The sequence below is a fragment of the Corylus avellana genome, chromosome ca3, assembly GCF_901000735.1.
Source record: "Corylus avellana chromosome ca3, CavTom2PMs-1.0".
NCBI classification, from domain to species: Eukaryota; Viridiplantae; Streptophyta; class Magnoliopsida; order Fagales; family Betulaceae; genus Corylus; species Corylus avellana.
In genome coordinates, this window is record NC_081543.1 from 37,352,283 (window position 1) to 37,374,946 (window position 22,664).

Sequence of the window (22,664 nt, forward strand, 5' to 3'; positions counted from 1 at the left end):
GAATAAGTTTTTTAAGTTTTGTTTAAATTTAAAATAGGTCCCTTTATTACTTTACTATCAAAATTAACGGTTTGTTATTTGTCATATGTATCTCATTTGACACGTCCACGTATATCTCAACATTTCAATGCAATACCACACCAAGTTGCCAACGGAACAAAAGTCTTTGTTACCGTGAGTTTGTTTTTTAGGTTCTCAAGTTTTGTGTTTCTCTAAGTTCTTCGTATCAAATTATTGGTCTTTTTGGTCCTTTGCTTTTTCTATAAATAAATTAACACTTATTGACGTGGCATTGCATTCAAGCGTTTATGACGTGACAAATGACAAACCATTAACTTTGACTGTATTCTTAAAAATGAAAACTCAATAATTAAATTCAAATCAAATGAAAATTTATGGACTAAATATGATTTTTTTTTTCATAAAATAAAACAAAACAAATATCTATCATATCCGCTATTAAAAATAGATTCAAGAATTAAAAATGTACCTAAAAATCACCTGCTAAAAAAATAACCGTAGAAAGAAACACAACAGGTTAAAAAAGGAACACAATTGAAGCTTCTTAAATTCTGCAGCTTACAAGTACGTACCAGCACATATCACGACAGTACCATCTAGATATTTTCTTGGACTGAAATCTTATTTGGTGTGAATTCATGGAGGTCGGCAATGAATATTATAACATTTTTTTTTTCAAGATAATTATTGAAGGTTTGAAGTCTTTTGATATTGATGTGTAATATCATTGAATTTCTGAGCACAAAAAAACAGAAGATGGAAACCAGAAGATGGGCTAAAGAAACCGATTAAAGGACAAAGTGGGTGACGAAGAGTGGCGGTGCATGTCTGATAATTTTGACACGTTGGGGGCACAAGAGAAGTAGAACCACTCATTGTGGTCGTGGTTGCACCCAATCATCATTATTGGCTCCAGCCCATCAACCATCTAGCGGTACTGCACCGCGTTCCCACATGTATATGTGCCATCAGCATCAGCTGCATCGATCTATTAACGTCTGAATGGGTAGCTCAAAAAAACACGATGCTTAGATTGCAGGCAATGAATTGGTGATAGATTGAAAACGTCACAATTCTATCATCATATATATTAACCTCATTTAGAGTCTCTTAGCTTTGAAATATCAAATAATTAGGTGTTGTTTCTAGAAAACGTACTATTTTAAAAGTTTAACCATAATTTTGAATGCCAAAATGTGATTTACTAATGCTTAACTGCAAATTTAAAACACATATTTTGAAATTATTATGTTTTTAAAATTGCAAATCTAAACAAACTCTTAAAAAAACCGCTCTAAACATTAAAAAGATGATGCTACTAATTCTCTTCACCAAACTGATATATATATATGCTTTCTCCTTTGCCCAAATTATGGTTTGCATAATTGTGGTTATGTGTAGCTAGCCTAAGCCCTAAGCCATGTTTCTAACGTTGAATCCGAGTGCCAACTGAAAGGTTATCTATATATAATATGGGAATGAGTGAGAGAGCTAGAGATGATTTTCTTAGACGTGAATCAAGACATTACCCAATGAATAGGCCGGTTGCTTTAGCAGTAGAGATTCATGAAGAAAGAAATGCTGATTATTCAACACGCCTACAAGTATTAGACTCGTGAAGTATGATTAAAAGGATAAGGTGGTGATACAGTAATTGGTTGACTAATTTATGAGATGGCCTGTACTTGAGTGGTTCTAAATGGAATATATAATATTTTATGTCACATTATGGATTCACATAATATCATGAGTTAGCCCACATCTTTTGTTTTTTTTGTTTTTATGATGGGAATTCTCACCAACCCCTAAAGGCCAAACACAATCCCAATCAGTGCAAGGCGTCTTTCTACACAAATCAGTCTGATCAGATAAAACCTTAAACCTAAAGTGGATGTCACCAAATCCAAGTTCTAATTGCTCATTATCTCTTGATTGATTGATTGATATCGATCCCAAAAAATGGAGCAAATTATGTGCTTGTTTAGGCCGTGTGATCTCGGGGTTGCTTTCTTGAGATTTCCCAATTACGAAAGAATGCCACAACTAAAACAATTAATTAATGCACATTTATTTGTGGTCAACAAGGAAAAAAAAAAAAAAAAAAAAGTTCCTACAGGAAGTCAGAAATGGGTTGAGTGTGGGACGGTGCACTGACAAAAAAGCTCTGCTGACTCATCTCCAAAACATGTAATTGCCAGCTGTCCACAGTGAATATGCACGTGAGGAATGAGGATGGGAAACTCCCACTCAAATTTCATGAAATCCCTTGCGCTAATTTCGTCCACTTTGAGCCGGTGTCCCAATTAAGTAGGTAAGCCCTACACCTAAGCTTTCCGGACACAGTTATTTTTTAAATTGAGATGGAAGAATTTTTTTTTTGACTCAATTTATAAAAGTGACATGTGTCATTTAAATATGTGAAATTGACATATTTTTTTATAATAAGAATAAAATTGGAATAAATAATATTACAAACTTATGTACATCTCACATGTTATTAAAAAAAGAATATATGTCATTTTTAAAGACTGAATTGAAGGAACTAAGCTTCCCCACGAGCACACAATCACTCGTAATTGTCTAGTAAAAAATAAAAATGAAATGAGAATTGAATATATAGTATTGTTAACTAATGAAGCTTGTCCCCTTCTGTTTTATTACATAATGAAAAACTTTATGCTAACTTAATTGTATAATGGGACAGATGATGACTCATGAGGCGCATTATCGGTTGAAACGAACCATAAAAAACCAACGAACCAAAATGAGAGATGCTTTTCAGTGGATGGCTCAGATAATGTCCAAGTGGAGTAATCTTTGACCGACAAGAGATGGATGTGAGGTTTGCGTCCGGGGTAGTCCCATGCATGGGGCCATGAGCGAAGTGGAATGGGGGGGTACGGTTGTCACTTGTCACCAGTCACTGAAACCAAAACCTAGGCTATACTTTAAATGCACCTTAAAATTAATAAATTAGGAAAAGTTAAAACAAAGTTCTTAATTTGTGAGTATTGCCGGAGTATTTCTGCTGCGCCGACTAGAGTCCACTCAAGTTGTCTTTGATGTGTTTAATTATCTTTTTTTTGATATTTATTATATTGAATCTACTCGAAACAGATCTATTTTATAACTAAAGTTTGGATATGAGTTAGCAGATCTCGAAGATTCTCCTAAAAAACAATTATCTTCTTTTCACACACAAAAACTCTCCATATCATCCATTTGTTACCTCTATAAAACCCAACCCCACCTTTCCCTGCCACATCCTCTATCTCTATTCCCACCACATTTTGAGAGAGAGAGAGAGTTCTTGCTAGGACTCCTGCAATGGCGCCTTCCAATGTTTTTGCTGCGAGTTTCTTCCTCTTTCTCTCGAGCTTGAATTTGTTGGAGGCTCAGATGGTCCCAGCCATGTTTGTATTTGGAGACTCTCTTGTAGATGTGGGCAATAACAACTACTTAAAGCTTTCACTTGCCAAAGCAGATTTTCCCCACAACGGCGTCGACTTCCCCACCAAAAAACCAACAGGGAGGTTTACCAACGGCAAGAACGCGGCGGACTTCCTCGGTACGTACGTTAATCCAAACAAAGTTTTTTTGGGTAATTGAAATTACAAAAGCGAAAGAGACCACAAGTTGACAAGATTCTTAAAGTCAACTTTTTTTGGTACCTAAAAGATTTTAGCATTCATGTGATTACTTGATCTTTACAACTACAAGAACCTTTTCGTGTCTGTCGTTAACTCTTTAACTAACCTACTTTTTCACGTTATAAAGTTTGAACCAGGAAGAATATAATGGGCTGGGAACCACACACACACACACACATATATATATATATGCTAATTAATGTCAATTTCATTGATATTATTATTATTGTTTGTATAATTATTGGGCAGCTGAGAAAGTGGGGCTGCCAACTTCACCACCATATCTATCCCTGCTGTCAAGCTCCAACAAGAATAACGCATCGTTTCTAACTGGTGTTAGCTTCGCATCCGGAGGTGCAGGAATCTTTGATGGCACGGACGAACGTTATGTAAGTGGAAGTACAACTTCTCTTTTTTACTTGAAAAATGATTCATATAGTTTTCCAAGACCTTTTTCTACAACTTTAATTCCAAACTGATGTGCCACGTTGCATAACCTGAGTTTGGTACAATTTTTTTAGAAAAGTCTTGAAAAATCTATCATTTTTCTAATTTTTAACTTTTTTTGTGCACTACCACACGCTCCACACCATTTTTCTTTATATATAACTCCCCTTTCTCATAATTGGCTTTTAGAATAATTAATGAGGGCTAAGTATTCTTCTGATTTTTTTTTTAATGTTCTTTTGATTTTAGGTGAATATCATTTTCTAAAGAAAAGTGATTCTTATTTCTTTCATCTAATTTTAAAAAAATACTATCTACTTAGGACTCGGAGAACCCGTATTCTTTATTATTATTCTTATCGATATATGTGTCTCTTGTACTAATTAAAAAATTATATGATTCTTTCATGTTAAGGGATAAGAGAATGCTAGGTATTCTCGTTGTCTTAGGTTGATATTATTTTCTAAAAAAACAAAAAAAAAACTGGTCATTATTTCTTTTACCAGGTTTTTAGAAAATAATATTCACCTAAGACTAAGAGAATAATCGAAGAATACCTAGCATTTCCCAAAGAAATATATGACAATTTTATGAATTGTATTCGATGCAATTTATATTCTCTAACCAAGTTTGGATAAAATTTAAGTCCTCAATTAAAAATTAAAAATAAAAAAACTCTCGAATCTGATTTGGTTGAAAACGTTTGTCTTTTATAACAATTGGGATTTTACAAAGCGGCCCATTTATACAAAGCAATTAACCAACTTAGCCTAAGGTAAAAACAAAGGAGAATGAGAACTACCCCAAGCTAACGATCGAGTTGTTTTTGTGTGTGTATTACTTGTACGTCCAGCGTCAATCACTACCTTTGACGAAACAAGTAGACTACTTTTCAGCGGTGTGCGAGGACTTGAAGAAAAAGCTTGGATCCTCTGGTGCACAAAAGCTTTTATCCAAATCTCTTGTCGCCGTTGTGATTGGAAGCAACGATATCTTCGGTTACTCCGACTCTGATCTCCACAAGAATAGTACCCCACAGCAGTACGTCGACTCGATGGCTCTTGCACTAAAAGGACAATTAAAGGTAATATCGAAAGTATTTACTTTTGTTTATAATTATTATTAAAATATTAATTAAATTCATGATTCTTTCCTATCAGGCTATCAGCTAAATTTTTGTAGATAATTAGCAATTAAACAAGTAGAAATTTTAAATTTGACTTTAACACTATAATTTACCTAATTTTAATTAAATATTTTACGTTTTAATGCTTTTCGTTTTAATGCTTTTCATTTCAAGCCGAATAATCATTCAACTAGCATGAAGCTCCTCAATTAGAAGAATCCGAGATAACTAAGCTTTTGGCATGGATTGAATAAAACTATTCACCACCCTTTTATCACATCTCGACGCTTTGATTTATTTTTTATTTTTAACAATGATTGACCCAAGGGCTAATTGATAGTACCCGTTAGTAGTAATAAAATAAAAGTTTGGCGTATAGCACTTCTCTTTGGCATAAAGTAATGTTATACACTGCACTTTTATCTCATTATATTAAGGAATGGAACCATGTATAGACCAAGGGACTCCATTGGTTTTCAATTTTTCTTTTATTTTTAAATTAAGTTAAATATATGTATTTTTAGCCTTAAAAATGAAGCTTGACCTATGTAAAAAGTAAGTTTGACCCCTGATTCATACTTCGGCCCCTTCAAGTAAAAAATCTTGATTCCGTTCCTAATCATATCGACTTGATACCGCCAATCAACCCTTGAATCTTCATTACAAATAGCTAAATTCTTTCATATGTAAGTCATGGAGACAATGAATTTCAATTTTAAATGACTGGCTCACCATTTTTATTTTGAATTTTTGACAGCGTATACACAGTTACGGTACACGTAAATTTGTGATTGCCGGTGTTGGGGCAATCGGGTGCTGCCCGTCGCAGAGGAATAAGAACAAGACGGAAGAATGTAATGAAGAAACAAATAACTTGTCAGTAAAATACAATCAAGCCCTTACCTCAATGTTGCAGGGATTGAAATCAGAGCTCAAGGACATCAACTACTCTTACATCAATACCTACAGTCTCTTGCAAAACTTCATCCAGAAACCATCAACTTATGGTAAACTACTTTTTCTTCTGACAAAATTAAGAGCAAAAAGATATGGTGTGCAAAATTATTTCCTTTTCTCAGATTTGTTCCGAAAATATTCATGTTTGGTTAATTCTTAGTATAGCATATTTGATAACTTACCTTTTAAATTATGAAAAAAGCGCATAAAAATTGATCACCCGAGCAAAGATCAATTTTTCATTTTGTAAAGTAGACTTATCTTCAAATCCAAAAGTTAGGAAAACTACATTTACCTATCTCTAACTATCACTCTATTTGTAATCACTTCCAAATGTTTTAATTTTTACAATGGAGCAGCGTCACTTTTCCACAACCCAAAATGACAAAAATACCCTCAATCTACCTTTTTTTTTTTTTGTGGGGGATCATTTTGGGCGTGGAAGAGGGACTGCATCCCCAATGGTAAATTGGAAAATATTATAAAAAATTAAAACATTGGGAGTACATTACAAATAGGGTGGCAGTTAGAAGGGGTAAATACAGGTTTCCCCAAAAGTTTTCTGTCCATATTCATAATTTCTCTTTCTTTATTCCTACATTTGTTCCTTTTCCTGTTAGACTTATTATAAGAATGGTTATGAACCTAGTTTCTATTTCAATTCAGGATTTACAGAGGTTAAAGCTGCATGTTGTGGGCTAGGGAACCTTAATGCCAAAGTTGCTTGCCTGCCAATTGCGACCTATTGCTCCAACAGAAGAGATCACGTCTTCTGGGACCTATACCATCCTACAGAGGCTGCTCATCGCATTATTGCTGATAACATTTTTGATGGCCCTTCACAATACACATTTCCGTTGAATGTGAGACAGCTAGTTGCAGTTTAGAATCAAACATTACACAGCCCTGCCAAATGCTACCTTCGTAATGCAGAAGCGTTTACAAAATTTGTCACCAAGATGTCGTATCTGTGCGTGCAAAGAGAGAGTTATACCATATCGTGTAGCGTAGCAGAAGAAAAGAAATCTGTAAAAGAAAAATGAGAGCTTAAAAAACTACTGTTACTATTTTAAGTTCTACATATTTCAGGATACAATTGTAGCCAAAATCCAAAAGCAATTAGAGGCAATGACACGCGTTAGGACATGTGCAGCTCTCTCTTCCTCTTCTTTATTTTCATTAATCTGCAATCTTTGTTACAGCCAGAAAATAAAAACCACAATGATAGTCTATTTCCTATGTCTAGATTTACTATGTGATATTTAAACTAAACCCGAAAAATTTCCTGCAGAAAATCAAACCAAGAGAACATATATGTAGAATATGATAACATGGATTGTTGTTATTGTTGAGAATATAATAGTAGAAAAGGATACCTTCAATATCTCTAGGACTAAGATGGAAATATATCCTGAAAGAAAAGCTTGAGGTCCCCACTGGAAACATCAAACGCCAACATCTTATCCACTGCATCCTGCATTTAGCTCCAAAATGGGAAAAAAGAATGGTACATTTAAGAACCACGGGAAATTCCATGTCATATGTGAGATTTATCCCTTGAGTTAACACCTTGTATTGCTGATCTCGAGCTGATATATTCTCGTTGCACAATCGCTCAACATGTTTATCATTTTCAATAGCATCCAATACAAATGCTGCTCTCTTTATGACTTCATCAGGGACACCTACATAATCAATGCAATCAGTTTCATCAGAAAATTGAAAGCTGTCAGAGAAGCAGCCCCTAGAAGACCTTTGTTTTATTGCTTCTCTTTTCAGAGTGAATGGGGTTATGTTTATAAAGATTAATCACTCTTATCTGGATGAGGTTGTTAATACCATATTCATGTTCAAAAGCAAGATTTTAGTTCTAATTCCATCTCACAGGTATTAGAAATTCCAGAAATGTTTTATTTGCATATATCTAAAAACAACACTCGTGTCTCTAATCACCTACAAGAAGTGCTCCAGAGTTCGTTGAGAGCCACCGACCCCCACCGCTCACCCCAAACAAAAAGGAAAAAAGAAAAAAGAAAAAAGAAAAAACACGTGAAAGAAAATGGGTCTATATAGCTAGATTTTGAAACCATGTTTTGCATTTACCCATGCAATAACATACAGAAGAAAGCAAAAACCAGAAGAAAGCAAAGAATTTCCCCTTTTTGTTTTTGAGAGCCCTGAATATAATTTAACTTCCAGCAATGTCTCAGATGTACCAGCAAGTAGCGCACAATGCAGCCCTGTGGGATGTAAACTGGAATGAATGATCTCCCATAATAATTTTCAACACGAATCCCCAACTTAGAGAAGCAATTATGTACTCACCATAGCTAAGAAGTGCATGTCCGGGAACAAGTCTGCAAGCAATAAAAAATTGAAGATTACAGAAATATAGCACTTTAAGTGCAATACCCAATGAGAAATTATAATATATGCATTGTACAAAGAAGGCGGAATCACAAAGATTACATACATTATGATTCCTAAATCCAGAATGGAGACTAAATCTCAAGATTCAACTCATTTGACTGATGAACCATAATGATCCATCTGCCTTGAAACTAAAACAACTAGATCATGCTATCCAAAACTGCACATACCACACTTGAGTAAATGGCAACATACGGATGCATGCTGAGCAGTCAGAGAACACAATGGAACATTTTTTGGGATAATTGAATTTAACAATTTCTGTTGCTGCATCTGTTGTGATGCCAATTATTTCCAGTAAAAATATTCCAAAGGAAAAAGAAATGGTTTCCAAAAATATTTACCGGAAAAGCAATTGCTCACCAGAAGAAATAGAGGCTCAAATAAATAACTTTGGTAACAAATGAAGAAACTCCACCACCTCAACTCTATAATGAAAACTACCATATAATGGTCATGAGTATTACAATGTAGAGAACAATAAAAACATACCGATATAAAAATACAATGTCGTCAATATTTGTAGAACTGTTGTCAGGCCTCAGCACACTCATGGTGTAAAATTTGATCATCTCAGACTGAAATTTGTGAAAACAAAATGGATATATCAACACTTCATGATGTCCACACCGTGCAAGTGTGAATATCTGAGGTAATGAATCTACAAAATCATAACCTCCAGAAGGCAACCCTTATCAAATAACTCTGCGAAATGGGTGCACACCAGAACCTGCAAGATAATATAGCATAGTTGAATTGAAGCAGATGCAGTGCATGCTCAATTTTTGCGAGAAATTTTTACTAGTTTAATCGCTCTTGCATGGTAATTTGATTCAATTGCTTGGGAAAATAGGAATGAACAAAAAAGATCTAAACAAGTACCAGAAACACTATGGGAAATGGTTTAGTCGTTTTAAAAAATGGTCTAGAGACAGTAAAAAGAAATAATTTCAGCAAAAGGATCTTACAAATTTTGAGGACAGTAAAAAATAGAAAAGATCCAATCACTATTAGAATGCTATTTGTATGGCAGGAAGAGAAGAACCTCCAACCTTCGGGGGGTCATCACAAGTGACAAAGTGATTTATGGTTCCACCTAGCAGACCAATGCCATCTGAAATAATATATGCAGAGCATGATATCTGCAATGCTCAAGTTACTATAGACATAGCATAGCCAAGGTGTAAAAAGCTTATCTCTTGCAGAGACTAACCTTCTGTAAGAGTACCTTTACCAAATTCATCCAATAGACACAAAGATCGTGAAGTTGCTTGCCTGTAGAATTTTTTAACATGAATAATATAGAAAGGAATCAGAACAAAAAGTATTGTTCTTTTATGAAATAATACTCCTAAAATGGAAGATCCCCTCTTTTTGACCATTTAAGAACTCTTATAACTTGGGCATTTTGAATTACATCCTCATTTTATGGAACATGGAGACTTAGCAGCCAAAAGATGGTTTACGACACACTTCAAGAGTCCAAAAAACCAAGAAACATGATATGCAAATGTTGTAATCTACGACCATTTGTTTATTAGTTTAAAGCTGTCCTAGCTACACTCATTCTGGTATACCTTAGCATCATCCCAACTTGATGAAGATCAATCATAAATGTTGATTGTTCAGCAGTCATAAGTTTGCTTCCCGTTGCGCAGAATATCCTGTTAGCATAGGGCTGTGGTTGGTACAACCAAAGGCACATTATTGTATAACTGCTGTTCCAAGAAAGATGTTGGACGTATTGAGGTCTCACCTATCAGTCAAACCCACAGTTGCAGCATCTGCCGGAACGAAACTTCCAATGTGGGAAAGGAAAACGATTAAAGCTACCTGGAAAATGAATTGTCACTATGCTTTAATTCATGATAAATTGTACAGTACAGGTACAACGTTAACATCCAATGCCCCACCTATGTGACAAAGAAACATGATACATAACAACAAGGTCACCTCAAAATAAATCTAAGTTCAATGCAGTTATCAACACCCAATATGGCTTATGATGCATAATATGCAGGTGTCTCAGGCACAAGAATTAGGATACTAGTAATGGAATGTTATTACATAGATGGCACTAGCTTAGCTAGGCTTAGCAATTAAAGGGATTATAACATGTTAAACAGCCGCAACATTAAAGTAACTCTAGTGAAGGATATTTTAAGAACTATGGATTGTACACCAAAACTAAAGTGCATGTGCAAGCTGTAGATATCATCGTCAAACCAAAATTTACTCTAAAATAGGTTTTCCTAAAGCATAATGAAATTTGTACGCCAAAATAAATGTGCATGAACTCACATGTAAATTCTATCAATAAGATTGACAAAACCATGTAGATAGAGCAAAATCAAGAGTGTATTCTCTCTTCAAAGGAAAAAGAATTAATGAATGACCTGCTTTATATAGATACTCTTCCCTGAATAATTAGGACCAGTGATGATATGAATTCTTCCTGAAGCAACACAATGTTGAAAAATTAACAAGAATAACCAGTATGTTCAGATGGGATGAGGCTTCATTGAACATATTTAATCTGAGATTCATTTTCTGTGCTATTATTGAGTGTATTTTCCATTTACCATCATCAAGAATCTTTGTATCGTTGGGAATAAATGTGTCTACTGTCATTTCCTGCAAAACATGTCTGAAAATGGTATAAACTATTTGTTACAAAGCCATTGGTAAATCTCAATTCTCTTAAGGATCACAATAAAAGCAAATAAGCCAGACGGCTCTCACCTTCCATTTTGTATATCAAGCAAGTTTTCTAATGTCAAAGTAGGCCTCACATAATTGTTCTGACGAGCAACAAGTGCCAATGACAAAAAGCTGAAGTAAAACAGTTAATAATAAGTATAAAAAGGAAGAAAAATAAAAGATAGGGGAATGTCATGAGAAATACAGGAGAACTTCTTGTTCGTATGATTCTCACCAATCAAGTTCAGCTGTAAAATTGACAGCCTTAAGCAAATGAGTTGAAAACAGAAGTATATGTGACACCAAATCTCTAGTAATCGCCCTCTCCATATCTTCAAGAATGAACTCAGATAAACAAATAATTTATAAAATAGGTCAGATCAGAACATAATCAAACATTACACTTAAAGCTTGTAAAACAGGGGCTCCGCTACTATTCTTACAGCCTATAATAATCAAATTGTGTGTCTTCACCATATCTTCAACAAAGAATTAGAGAAATGAAAATCGTACAAAAGGGATCACATATGAACAAAATCCAATCATAACACTTAGAACTAGAAACACTAGCTCTGTTGCTATTCTTTAAGTCTACTTTAGATATTAATAAGTAGCCACCGAGTAGAGTAGAGCTCTCATTTTATGAAATTACACACTTGTTCAAAATATTAAAACCCAGACATGATCCTATGTGTATGACAGTAATCAATATAAAACACCAAGAAGCTAAGAATATTTAACAAGAAAGCACAGAACAGAAGAGTATTTTATCTTACATACCTAGGATTTTATGATAGATATCTCCAAGCAGGTTGTCCAATTCTCGTGTCTTTGGGGTACGATAAAAGAATCGTTTTGTCTCCCCATCCAGGTCAGAGAACTGTGTTTGAAAGCCATGTTGTCTTAAGTGAAATACATAATAATAACATTAGAGCATTCATTTAAATTAAATGAAGCATCAACTTACTGCAAACTCAAAATCTTGAAGCTGCTCTAGTGTGGTTTCATCAAGTTTTTCTCCGAAAAAGCACATCAAGTATCCTAAACATGAAAAAAAAAAAATGACAGGCAACAAGATAAACATCATAGAAAGGCACCCATAGTATCATTTAAAATTGCAGTGTCATATTCCATTATCACAATGGAAATCTTCTGGATCATTATTGCATTATGTAGTATTAATATAGGAACCATATTTGAAGAAAATCAAGAGACCCTAGAGGCTGAGACATTCGGCTAGATTCTAGTTCTGCCCCAGGTTCCCAGTGCATTGAACTACAGAGTGTATCATGAAATGTCCATTTCAATGTCTAATAAAAACTTGATTCTCCGATCATCCTTACATTACTCTCTACAATTTTATAGATGCACTAACAGGAATTTAACAATGTAATGCAACGACTATCATGGGTCAAGTCTCATCATTTAACAACTGAGGGATGATGGACTGTATTCAACTTCAAACCAAGCCTACATCATCTACTGACTATCTGATACATGAGGAGTTGCTAGAAAGAAATCAAAGAAAACTAGTATCGAATCTAATGAATATAAAATCAGAGGAAAATACACCAAAATTTTGAATTACCCTTGAAAAATTCTTACGTAAAGTTGCTTCAAACATGAAGACTAACCTATTTGGTTTATGTAAACAATACAAGGATCAAGCTTGTCTTTACATAGAGGAGGAAGTTGTGCACGTTCCAATGATGACAACTGCAAGGCAATGGTATGGTCAAAACAAATTTATTTACGGATTTTATTTCCTCTTACTCTCATTTGATATACAAATTATTGCATAACAGGCACCTGTTCCAGAAATTCTGGTAATTCCTCATATATTTGCCTCAGCTCATCCAACTAGATGACAACAAAATGGTGTGATTTGTCAAGAACAGGCATAATTAAATTTCAGATGTCAGTGAGTTGAAGATAACTGAAAAGCAATTGATGTGAAGCATGAAAGTTAAAACATTAAAAAAAAATTCCATTTTGATATTGAATAAGATAGCAACGTTCATTAAATTAACCTTAAAAATGAGGAACTACTATGGTGAATACATTCCATTCCAATTGAAGGGTGGATAGATCAAACAAGTTTTATTTTTCATATTTTTTTCCCGAGAAGTAATAAGTTTGGAAGATCCTTATGTTTGGAAAAGACAAGCATGGAAAATTTATGTCTAACCTCATCACAGAAACACTCTTTCACTATTGTCCCATAACCCTTTTCTTTGCTTCTATTGACATCAAGAACACCAATTACCTATAAGAGACAGTGCCATATGTAAGAATAAGACCAATAAAAGTTTTGGGGAAAGGAAAAAAGGGGGGGGGGGAGACAGAGAGAGAGCCAGTCACAAGGTTTACAACTATTGGAAAAGAAGACACTCACACAAGCATTAATACCAACTGTACCTAACTGCAGCAGGTAAGCAAAACAAAGCAAACAGAATATTGAGGATGTAGACTAACCAATTCATAAACGTAAGCCAGATCTGTTGTAATGCATGAAGCAGCCTGCAACAAAGTTACACATGTACATACACACACAAATTAAATTAGAAAAAAAAAATCAAAAACCATATACGTATACAATAACATAGACCTAACAGAGAATGCAGTTGAAGGAACTAGTTTAATACCTCCTCAACAATGTCCAAGTTGAAGTGCTCCAAATGCTCTCGTAGAGTTTCAGAAATCCCTACTTCAAATATCTTGTTCACATGCAAAAGTGAGCAGACACTCTACAAGAAAAAATAAACTTCTATTTAGAATGTCTATTACATACAAGATCACATTGTTTAAGACCTAAAGAAGAAGAAGTAATGCTGTTTTATCAGTAGTTCATATAAAAGATAACATATCTGCAAGTAGTGTTTCTTAAGGCTCAAATATTAGCATCATTCAATGTATGATCAGAAGTGAATACGACACTTAAGATAAGTATATCTTTGCTTCCTAAAGAACACATTTATTAGGTATAGAATAAAACCACCAACTGAAAGTTACCACCGTAGGACACGAAGTAACTCTTATAACATGATATTCTCATACCATTAATAGCCCATGATTTTGGCAATATTACCCAACAATCTTGTAAATTGAGAAGAACCTGTGAACCTAGACTTTAGTAGGTTCACCAGAAATTTTAAGCTTCTCTTCTTTTCCTTTGTTTAGTTGGTTATCAGAGAGACAAAAGAAATGAAAGAGGGAGCAAGGTATGGAGCAAAAGTAACCAAAATTTTATTTTCTTTGCTTTTTTTTTTTAAAAAAATTCCTCTTCTCCATTCATTAGTTATAAAGTAAGCCAACGAGGAAGTGGACAATATATCTAGACAATGATATAGTCATAACAAATGAGACAATTTAAATCTTGTTCATTAATAAAAGGCGTGACTCATGGGATTATTTGCAAGCTTTGAAGTAAACAGAGAGCAAAATGTTTTACTTGTTTCTGCAAAGGCACAAGTTTCTAACAGAGTAACCATCCACAAGAAGGTGGCATGTTTGAGTAAAATGACATGAAAACTCCTTGCCTATCAATGTCTCTATCTTCTTCCTCCTCTTGATAGATGTGAGCACGCATGTTGGGTTCAATAGAGGAACACTTCTCAAATAATTTTATATCATGTCTTTTTTATTCTTCTTCTTTTTTGGTTTGATGGGAGAAGTCCATTGCTTAAAACCAAGCTATAGTATTTCCAAGGTTTCTCTTCTTTTTCTTTTAACCCTAACATCAATAAAGGATACCATCCTACAACTATGTCTCTAGATAAATAACTTATATATTCTTGCTAACTGAGAAAGGATTAAGATTTGAAAGCATAACATATTGAGGTACTAACCTTTAGAAAAGCTATCCAGTCGCCACAGGTGCATAGAGAGCTTGGAGAGTTGAATTTCTTCCGGAAAAAAAAAAAAATTCATAATTCAAGAAATACAGATGCAAATGGGGCACTCTTATATAAAACAATCATTTTTCTAGAGGATAACAATCAGAATTATCATAATGTCAACCAAATATTGATAATTAATGTTTGTCAAACAGAAATTTTTATTAGCGAGTATCCAAGTGTTCTATAGACTGTTAAGGAATAATGCTTCAAGATTAGATAATGCTTCATAATCAATACTGTTAAGGAATAATTATGCAAATAATATATAGATCTTTATAAATTCCTCTGATCTCAGCAACCGATAGACCCTGCTATAATAGTAACTACATCATAGAGCTGTATATCTTTATTTTGGAGGGGCAATAATACAGAATGCTGCACAAGGACAGGAGTAAGTATAAAGAACAGATATTATTAGTACCTTGAGTATGTGGGGAATGTCCTTGACAGACATCAGAGTTTCTCGCAAAGAAGCCATCAGATCTTCAGAGCAAACAAAGAATGATATCTTTATCCCATTAAAGAAAATGAGCCTTAGTTATTTTCAATTACATGCATAGAATTATAATTCTAAAGTTGATCTATTTATCACTTAGGCAAATCATCTTCAATTCTATAGTTTTAAGAACTCATTTTCAGTTCTTATGGGCCACAGACCTGCTGCAAAATCATCTTCAAGCAAGCCTGTTCTATGGTTTTGTCAGATTACATTATTCTTCTTTGGTTCTTTCCTAGATCCATTCAGGTTAGTTAAGCATAGGCAATCCTCACACTCACACAATGAAAGGATACAGCATTGAGACGCCTGTTTAAATTTTCAAGGTCTAGTATAGGCCTCAGGAACCAGCTTCTAAAATGAGAACATATTAAGTTCTTAAATTATAAATAGCATCTCAAATAGTAGCATACAGAACTTCTCTAGTCAAATTTACCTCAAGAGGCGTCTACCCACTGGCGTTACACACTGAATAAAGGAAAAATGAATCATATCAATATGCAAAGATAACAAGAAAATAAAATATAAATAACCTTGACAAACCTTATTCATCATGCCAAAAACAGAGAACCTGCGATTAAAAAATATGTTAAGAGATATCATGCAAGGAAAAACATGGAGAGTTATTAAACAATTACCCTTCTTTTGCTCTACTAATGGCCATATGTCTAGGATCTTAGAGATATCATGCAAGGAAAACATAGAGAGTTATTCAACAATTACCCTTCTTTTGCTCTACCAATGCCCATGTGGCTAGGATGTTTGTCTATCTGGAAAATCTGTAATGCCTCATGAGCTGCAGCATCAAGTTTGAGAAAATTGTTTCTAATTTTGGCTATAAAGGAGTACATTGTAGTCCAAGTTTCATCCAGGAATATGTTAATTTGAAATAAGTGAATTTGAAAATAAGAAAAAAGAACAATTTACGCATTGATGACAATAGGAAAAAAGATACAATGAGATCTCTATCACAGAATCAATTGTAATTGATGCATGCCCCCGTTCGTTTTGCTCCAGGGTATCCACAATCCTTTCATTTTCTAATATGGCAAGAAGACCCCCACTTGCACGAACTTGAACATCACTTCCCATGTCCATCATAGAACTCAACTGCATTTGATGGAAGAACAAAAGAAGCTTAATGTAGATATCAGGATAAACAAATCTATAAGCTCCAATCATACAGTTACTTTGCAAAGATGGGTTTGCAATCACATGGACTGAGGGAGAAGAAATCCATAATGTTTAATCACATCACTGCAACTTCAAAGTATCAAAAATAGAATCCACACTATATAGAATACAATATTAGAAACATCAGCATTATTAACAAGCAAGAATATATGGTTAGCAGAGCCATTGGTAAAGTCATATATATAATTTGTATTAACTCATCTAAAATTGAAAACACATAGAACGGCATCAACTAGAATTTGTGTGTGTGAGAGTTATTTTCTGACTTACATAACAAATCCTCTCCTTGATGTTTAATCCATCATCCATTCCTGTTACTCGAAGGTATATCAATCTGAAAAATGTCAAAAAAATAAAAAAAAAATAAAAAAGAGAGAGGACGCAGCAGGATATAGTGAGGGAGAGAGCATCCTATTACTTAATTTCATAACAACATCACATAGAACAGTTTCAGATAGCACTCCCAATAACAAACATACAAGTAATATTCTCAACCACCTTGATTAAGTAACGAACAGGAAGGGAAGAATGTTGAAATGGATTAATACTTATCAAAACAAAAGCCTGAAGGAGATTTCTAATTAGGTAGTCTAGAAGACTGACAATCATGTGTATCAACTGCAATGAAGGGAGAAAAGAGATATTGGCCTATAGTTTGACAAAAGACATTGCCCTACACATAAGACTTGTATGGTGGAAATTAGTCAAATAGAAACCTTACAGACTTGCTTTTCCTTCTTAAAATAAAGAATTCAGGTATGAAATTCAGTTTTATATCCAGGTGTACAAGTTTGCAACAATTCAGTTTTATGACTAGTCTGTAAACTTGACAGGCAGCACTTGCATTTTATGTGTTAAAGTGAATGCACATCAGTATATAGCGTTTGACTACCATATTTCATCAGCGTGTAATATCTGAAACATACAACAATATGAAAGAATTATACAACAGCGCTTCTGCCAAGCCTAGAAACAATACTTATCAAATTACTTTGGCTTATTTTAAGAAGGACAATCTGCAAATGCTTTAATTCAGAATCTCTCAGATTAAGTGAAGTTTGATATCTCCAAGATGAGGCCAGCAAAACAGCACTAAACATTTTACCAATGCTTTTTATACCTGTGCCATGCCTGCTCATAGCTGAATATTGAACTTTTCACAAGCTTCACCGTAGGAGCCTCAGTTGTTCCATCTGCACCACCTTAGAGACTAAACAAGGTGCACAGGCATAGTTTATAATTCAACCAGGAGATGAGCAGCATACCACTACGTTGTAAAGCACACAAAAAGGCTTCGTCACTTTTAGTGCTTGTGTAAATGTTCAGGGGCTTAGCTTGATATTTTACTGAATCAATGACACAGCCAAAGAAAATAAAAAAGGCATATGAAGCTATATATGTTAAAAAATAATTACAACAAAAGGATTACAAGGACGCAGATGATTTGAGTGATATGAAACCAACCCAAAATTCTTTTATTTCAATTATTAAAAAACACACTACCAACTGAATGGGGCTAAAAGAAATAGAATCCATTCCAAACAAAGACACTTGAAACTCATACCAAGATCAATCAAGGGAAAATCTGTGCTACCATCTTCCCAAACTTCCAGCGCATGAAGTTGGCAAATACTGGAATCATAATAAGAAACTCCAACTCTGGAACAGAAGTTTTGCAGGGTCATTAATTGTAGGCATAAAATCTTTCTTTCCTCTTTTTCTATATGTTAAAATCCTATTCAATTTCAAGAAAGTATAAAGCACATGCAAAACCTTTAGCCACATTTACATTTTGCTACTGCATTAGTTCAATCTGGTTTTTTTTTTTTTTTTTTTTTTTCTTTTTTTTTTAATTAACTCTATAGCTTCCATTACCGAAGAAAACAAACCAATGCTTCCAGAAAAATGTCCTTTTTTTCTTCACTTCACTGAAAGTTTATCAAAATTGATAATTAACATAAAGGAAGAAAGTATCTCCAGTTTCTAACATCATTTCACTTCAATGTGGGGTTTTTTATTGTTAAGTTACATTTCCAGTTGAGCTAGAGCTAATTAGCACTTTAATTTGAGTTTCCAAATAAGAGAAAAGGCTGGATGTTTCCATCAGAATTTAACCTTAATAACTCAGTTTAAGCACCTATGCTAATCCAGAATTGTAGCAAGTCCCAACAGCGATAACCAGAGTCAACCTACATCTTTCAAAATTGCAGACCATAAATTAAAAAGTTGCTCAAGTATTATACTATAAACTCATCAGTATTTCCTGCATGACTATTTTTTGAAGTCTCAAAATCAACTTAATTTTATTAGATATCAATATTCATAACTTCACTGCCAATATAAAATAACTCTTTTTCAATCTATGTAGGAACAGAGGATCAATATAGTAAGAGGAAGCTCACCGATTGCCATGTTGAATGCAAGCCATGTAAACCTGCAAGTAGATCCAAACAAATTGATTGTGTTGGAAAGAAAGCATGCGGACAGTACAGATTTGAGAATATTTACACTATACACTCCTCAGGAGAAGAACTTATATCTCAGATTTAACATTAATTGTAAGTTCTAACACTTTTGTCTAAAATCATTAGAACAGGTTACAGACATTATGTAGATTCACAAACCCCGTTATGTTTAATATAAGTTGACATCCTCATGACATGTAATCTCTGTTGTAGTTGCTGTTATAGTTTATTAAGAAATCAATTTACTCTCTCTCTCTCTTAGAAAATTTTGAGGCAATTATTATATATACTATTGCAAGTTCTAGCATACTTATTTAATACACAAAACATCAAGATATAAAGAAAGAATAAAAATAACAATAAAGATGCAATCAGCTAAACCAACATTCATAGTCCATCTAGGCCCTTTTTTCTAGATATTGAGCAGGAAATTAAAAAATAATAATGATAAATCAAGGTTATGAATCTTATAGTTTTTCAGCATTCAGAACCTCGGAAAAAATAATTAAATAAAATTTAAAGAATCCTCTCAACTGAGCCTCGTTGGAATATTTTGACTCGGTCGAGTTCGGTTCAGTTTGGTTCAGTTTATACTTCAGAAACGAGAACGGCATAATGCATTACTTGAATAACTTCGTCGTCTCCTCTTTTCTGAGATTTTATCGGCAAACAAACAGAGGGTTTCTAATAACTGGATCTTATACATATCATTAATTAGGACAAGAGAAAACGAAAGTCTACGGAAAACGAAGCTAAAAGAGCTATTCGCCTCAGTTTAGATGTATGTTTCAGTTTGTTAGTTCACATTTTGTAAAGATTCCGGAAGCGACTCGGAATTTGGTTTCACTCTATCTTCCTTGGTTTTCTCAGCAACCAAACAGACAGCAAGAAACGCAACAAGTGAGAGGACAAAGTGCCGAAAATGGACCTGAGGCACGGCTTCGGTTTCATCCATTTCCTCCATCTTTGGCGCTCAAATGTGCGCATGCGAGAGAGAGAGAGAGAGCTCTGTTATGAATCTTAATAAGCGGGGAATAATAGAATTTATTTGTTTATAAAGAGCGTGGATGAAACTTCGGTTTAAAATATTTTTTGAAAAACATTTTTGGTATTTTTTAGTGTTATCGAAAATAATAATTAAATTAAAAATATTTTTAAGTTTGACTTAAAAAACTTTTTTAGTTTTGTAAAATGATTTCCAATTTTAAATTTTTAAAACTATTTTTCAAGTTTAAATTTTTCTATCTCAAATTGTCGAACCAATGCCATTCGACCCATACTATTATCAAACATCTACCAAAACACCATGGACCTCAAAAGGTTGCAAGAATTTGCCAACCCTTTTTTGCAGTCACTCATTTTTTGTATGAGCTAAACGCCCAAAAAAAAATATAAAATGATGTGAAATATTTTTTGATTTCATTGAAAATATTTTCCGACAAAAAATAGTTTACGTCGAAACAAATGGAGCCTTCCGTCGTGTAATGCTATAAACTTTTTCACTTGTACTTTTACTCTCTTACACTTTTTCTTATTTAATGATGATTTTTAGAGGAAAAATGTTTGTTCTCATATATTTTTATTTTTATTTTTTATATCTCTTGTTTATCTCCGAATAAGAAATATGTAAATTCTGTAAGTTTTATATATTTAATAATAAATTTGTAAAGGAAATGAATAAAAGATAATAATACCAAACACATCTCAAGAATAAACATATCAGATTGAGAATTAAAATGAGAATTCAAGACGGCTAATACTAATCAAGCATATGTAGAGATATTTCATTGCGGAGATTCGAACCTACGCCTTAATATATATCCTAATCACTTTAAAATTTTATTGGGTTATTGTGTTGGCTTGGTTGATTCTTTCTTTTGTGGTTCTTGTATATATTTTTTTTTCTCTCTCTAAGTAATGGAACTTTACCCGAAGAAAACGAAAAAGTCATAGTTTTTTTTTTTTTTTTTTTCTTCCAGAAAACGAAAAAGTCATAGTTTAGGCTTTTTAAAAGGTCCTTTAAGGTGGGAAGTGCCCAATCCACCATATTAGATAGCTATAGAAAAAAAGCCAGCATTGTTGCCCAAGTAAATGACTACATTAAAGTCGAGAATTAAACAAGGGAGGAAAGAGTCCAAGTCGGCTTGGAGGGAGAATAGATCAATATCTTATATCTCTATTGCTCTTAAGTATAAAGAAAGGATTGGTTAAGACAGTTATGTTAATTTTGATGAAAAATTATGAGAACAAAATGTGATATATAATATTTTTATACCTTCAATAATTTTCTTATTTGGCCATTTCTATTATCCTTACAAGCATGATATCTACGTGACATAAACTGCATTAGTTTAAAAACTAAAATCAAAATTTCATATGAAAAATAATATTATTTGAAAGGGAAAAAATACTCCTAAACTTTGTTGAGTCATGCCTTTGAAAAAAGAAAAAGACAAAAGAAAAAACAACGATTTGGTCCCTTCAAAGTGATGTACATGTAGAAGGAGTCAACTTGATTTACAAAATCTTCGAATTGTGGAATTGATCTTATATTCAAGGAAGAGTCAATGAAAAATAAATTTATGATAAAGTTCTTTTTCAAGTTGGGTTGAAAAAATTGTTCTTAAATTAGTCTATTAAAATGATATATGTTTAAAATTTATGTCAAAGAGATAGTTCAATTGGTTGGGACTACACCTAATAAAACAGATGTCATTAGTTTAAATCTCTTTCACCTTCTTGTGCGGACTTGTCAAAAAAAAAAGAATGTAATTATTATTATATATATATATATATATATATATATATTACAATGAATTAAGACGAAAGTATCCCTTAATTTACACGATTTATGTTTTTGAGCAGTTCCCTATCCCTTTCAACAGAAATTTTGGACCAACGTGCCGTGGCGTGCTCCACTATGAGATAGTGTCTCTTTGAAATTACTCGTTGTCTGCTTAAGCTACCTACCAACATTGGTTTGTCGATAACTTCCTAAAGTAGATAATTGTTTTTTAAGGAAACAACAATCGCTCTTATCCACGGTCAAAACCTTGGTGGGAAATGGTAAAGCATACATAAATACTAAGAGTATATTTGGACGTGTATTTGAAGGGTTTAAAAGTGTGTTTAACACTAAAAAATTTCGTTTGAATAAAAATTATATGTTTGATAAAAAAATTAAAAACGTTTTTAAATGTTCAAAAAATCCAAAAATAATCAAAACGCAATCCTAAACATGCTAGTAGGACTTGGTTGTACCCTTTTATTTTTCTTAAT

At 33.5% G+C, this 22,664-nt stretch overlaps 2 protein-coding genes across 4 annotated transcripts; one reads left to right on the forward strand and one right to left on the reverse strand.

Annotated features, from left to right (window-relative positions):
* Positions 1-3,236: 3,236 nt before the first annotated feature.
* Positions 3,237-7,347, forward strand: LOC132174906 (GDSL esterase/lipase At5g55050-like). Its single transcript, XM_059586652.1, has 5 exons — positions 3,237-3,589; positions 3,921-4,060; positions 4,972-5,202; positions 6,002-6,251; positions 6,868-7,347. Exons 1-5 carry the CDS (start codon positions 3,349-3,351, stop codon positions 7,086-7,088), a joined length of 1,083 nt encoding a protein of 360 aa, XP_059442635.1. The 5' UTR covers positions 3,237-3,348; the 3' UTR covers positions 7,089-7,347.
* On the reverse strand, positions 7,040-20,391 carry LOC132174905 (DNA mismatch repair protein MSH5). 3 transcript variants are annotated; one of them, XM_059586650.1, is made up of 35 exons: positions 20,314-20,391; positions 19,323-19,354; positions 18,485-18,579; positions 18,186-18,266; positions 18,041-18,113; positions 17,191-17,254; positions 16,682-16,836; positions 16,450-16,551; positions 16,270-16,297; positions 16,163-16,194; positions 16,023-16,080; positions 15,652-15,738; positions 15,180-15,236; positions 13,977-14,078; positions 13,807-13,851; positions 13,520-13,597; positions 13,141-13,191; positions 12,966-13,047; positions 12,299-12,372; positions 12,112-12,211; positions 11,567-11,663; positions 11,374-11,463; positions 11,214-11,278; positions 11,028-11,086; positions 10,388-10,464; positions 10,209-10,295; positions 9,845-9,906; positions 9,684-9,745; positions 9,308-9,361; positions 9,124-9,209; positions 8,527-8,558; positions 8,418-8,441; positions 7,771-7,886; positions 7,578-7,675; positions 7,475-7,486 (listed from the first exon to the last, which is right to left on the reverse strand). In XM_059586650.1, the coding sequence occupies exons 1-34, from the start codon at positions 20,347-20,349 to the stop codon at positions 7,595-7,597; spliced, it is 2,424 nt and encodes an 807-aa protein (XP_059442633.1). In that variant the 5' UTR covers positions 20,350-20,391; the 3' UTR covers positions 7,475-7,486; positions 7,578-7,594. The 3 variants fall into 3 exon arrangements, with proteins under 3 accessions (XP_059442632.1, XP_059442634.1, XP_059442633.1); XM_059586649.1 differs by having other exon boundaries at positions 7,040-7,675; XM_059586651.1 differs by lacking the exon at positions 8,418-8,441 and having other exon boundaries at positions 7,040-7,675.
* Between the last annotated feature and the right edge of the window lie 2,273 nt (positions 20,392-22,664).

Bases quoted from the DNA above. Each gene is read 5' to 3' on its own strand.
- LOC132174906 (XM_059586652.1), top strand. From the start codon at position 3,349: ATGGCGCCTTCCAATGTTTTTGCTGCGAGTTTCTTCCTCTTTCTCTCG. The intron at 3,590-3,920 runs GTACGTACGTTA...ATTATTGGGCAG, and splicing joins GAACGCGGCGGACTTCCTCG to CTGAGAAAGTGGGGCTGCCA. The intron at 6,252-6,867 runs GTAAACTACTTT...ATTTCAATTCAG, and splicing joins CCAGAAACCATCAACTTATG to GATTTACAGAGGTTAAAGCT.
- LOC132174905 (XM_059586649.1), bottom strand. From the start codon at position 20,349: ATGGAGGAAATGGATGAAACCGAAGCCGTGCCTCAG. The intron at 10,296-10,387 runs GTGAGACCTCAA...CTATGCTAACAG, and splicing joins ACTGTGGGTTTGACTGATAG to GATATTCTGCGCAACGGGAA. The intron at 9,362-9,683 runs GTTGGAGGTTCT...ATTATCTTGCAG, and splicing joins CTTGTGATGACCCCCCGAAG to GTTCTGGTGTGCACCCATTT.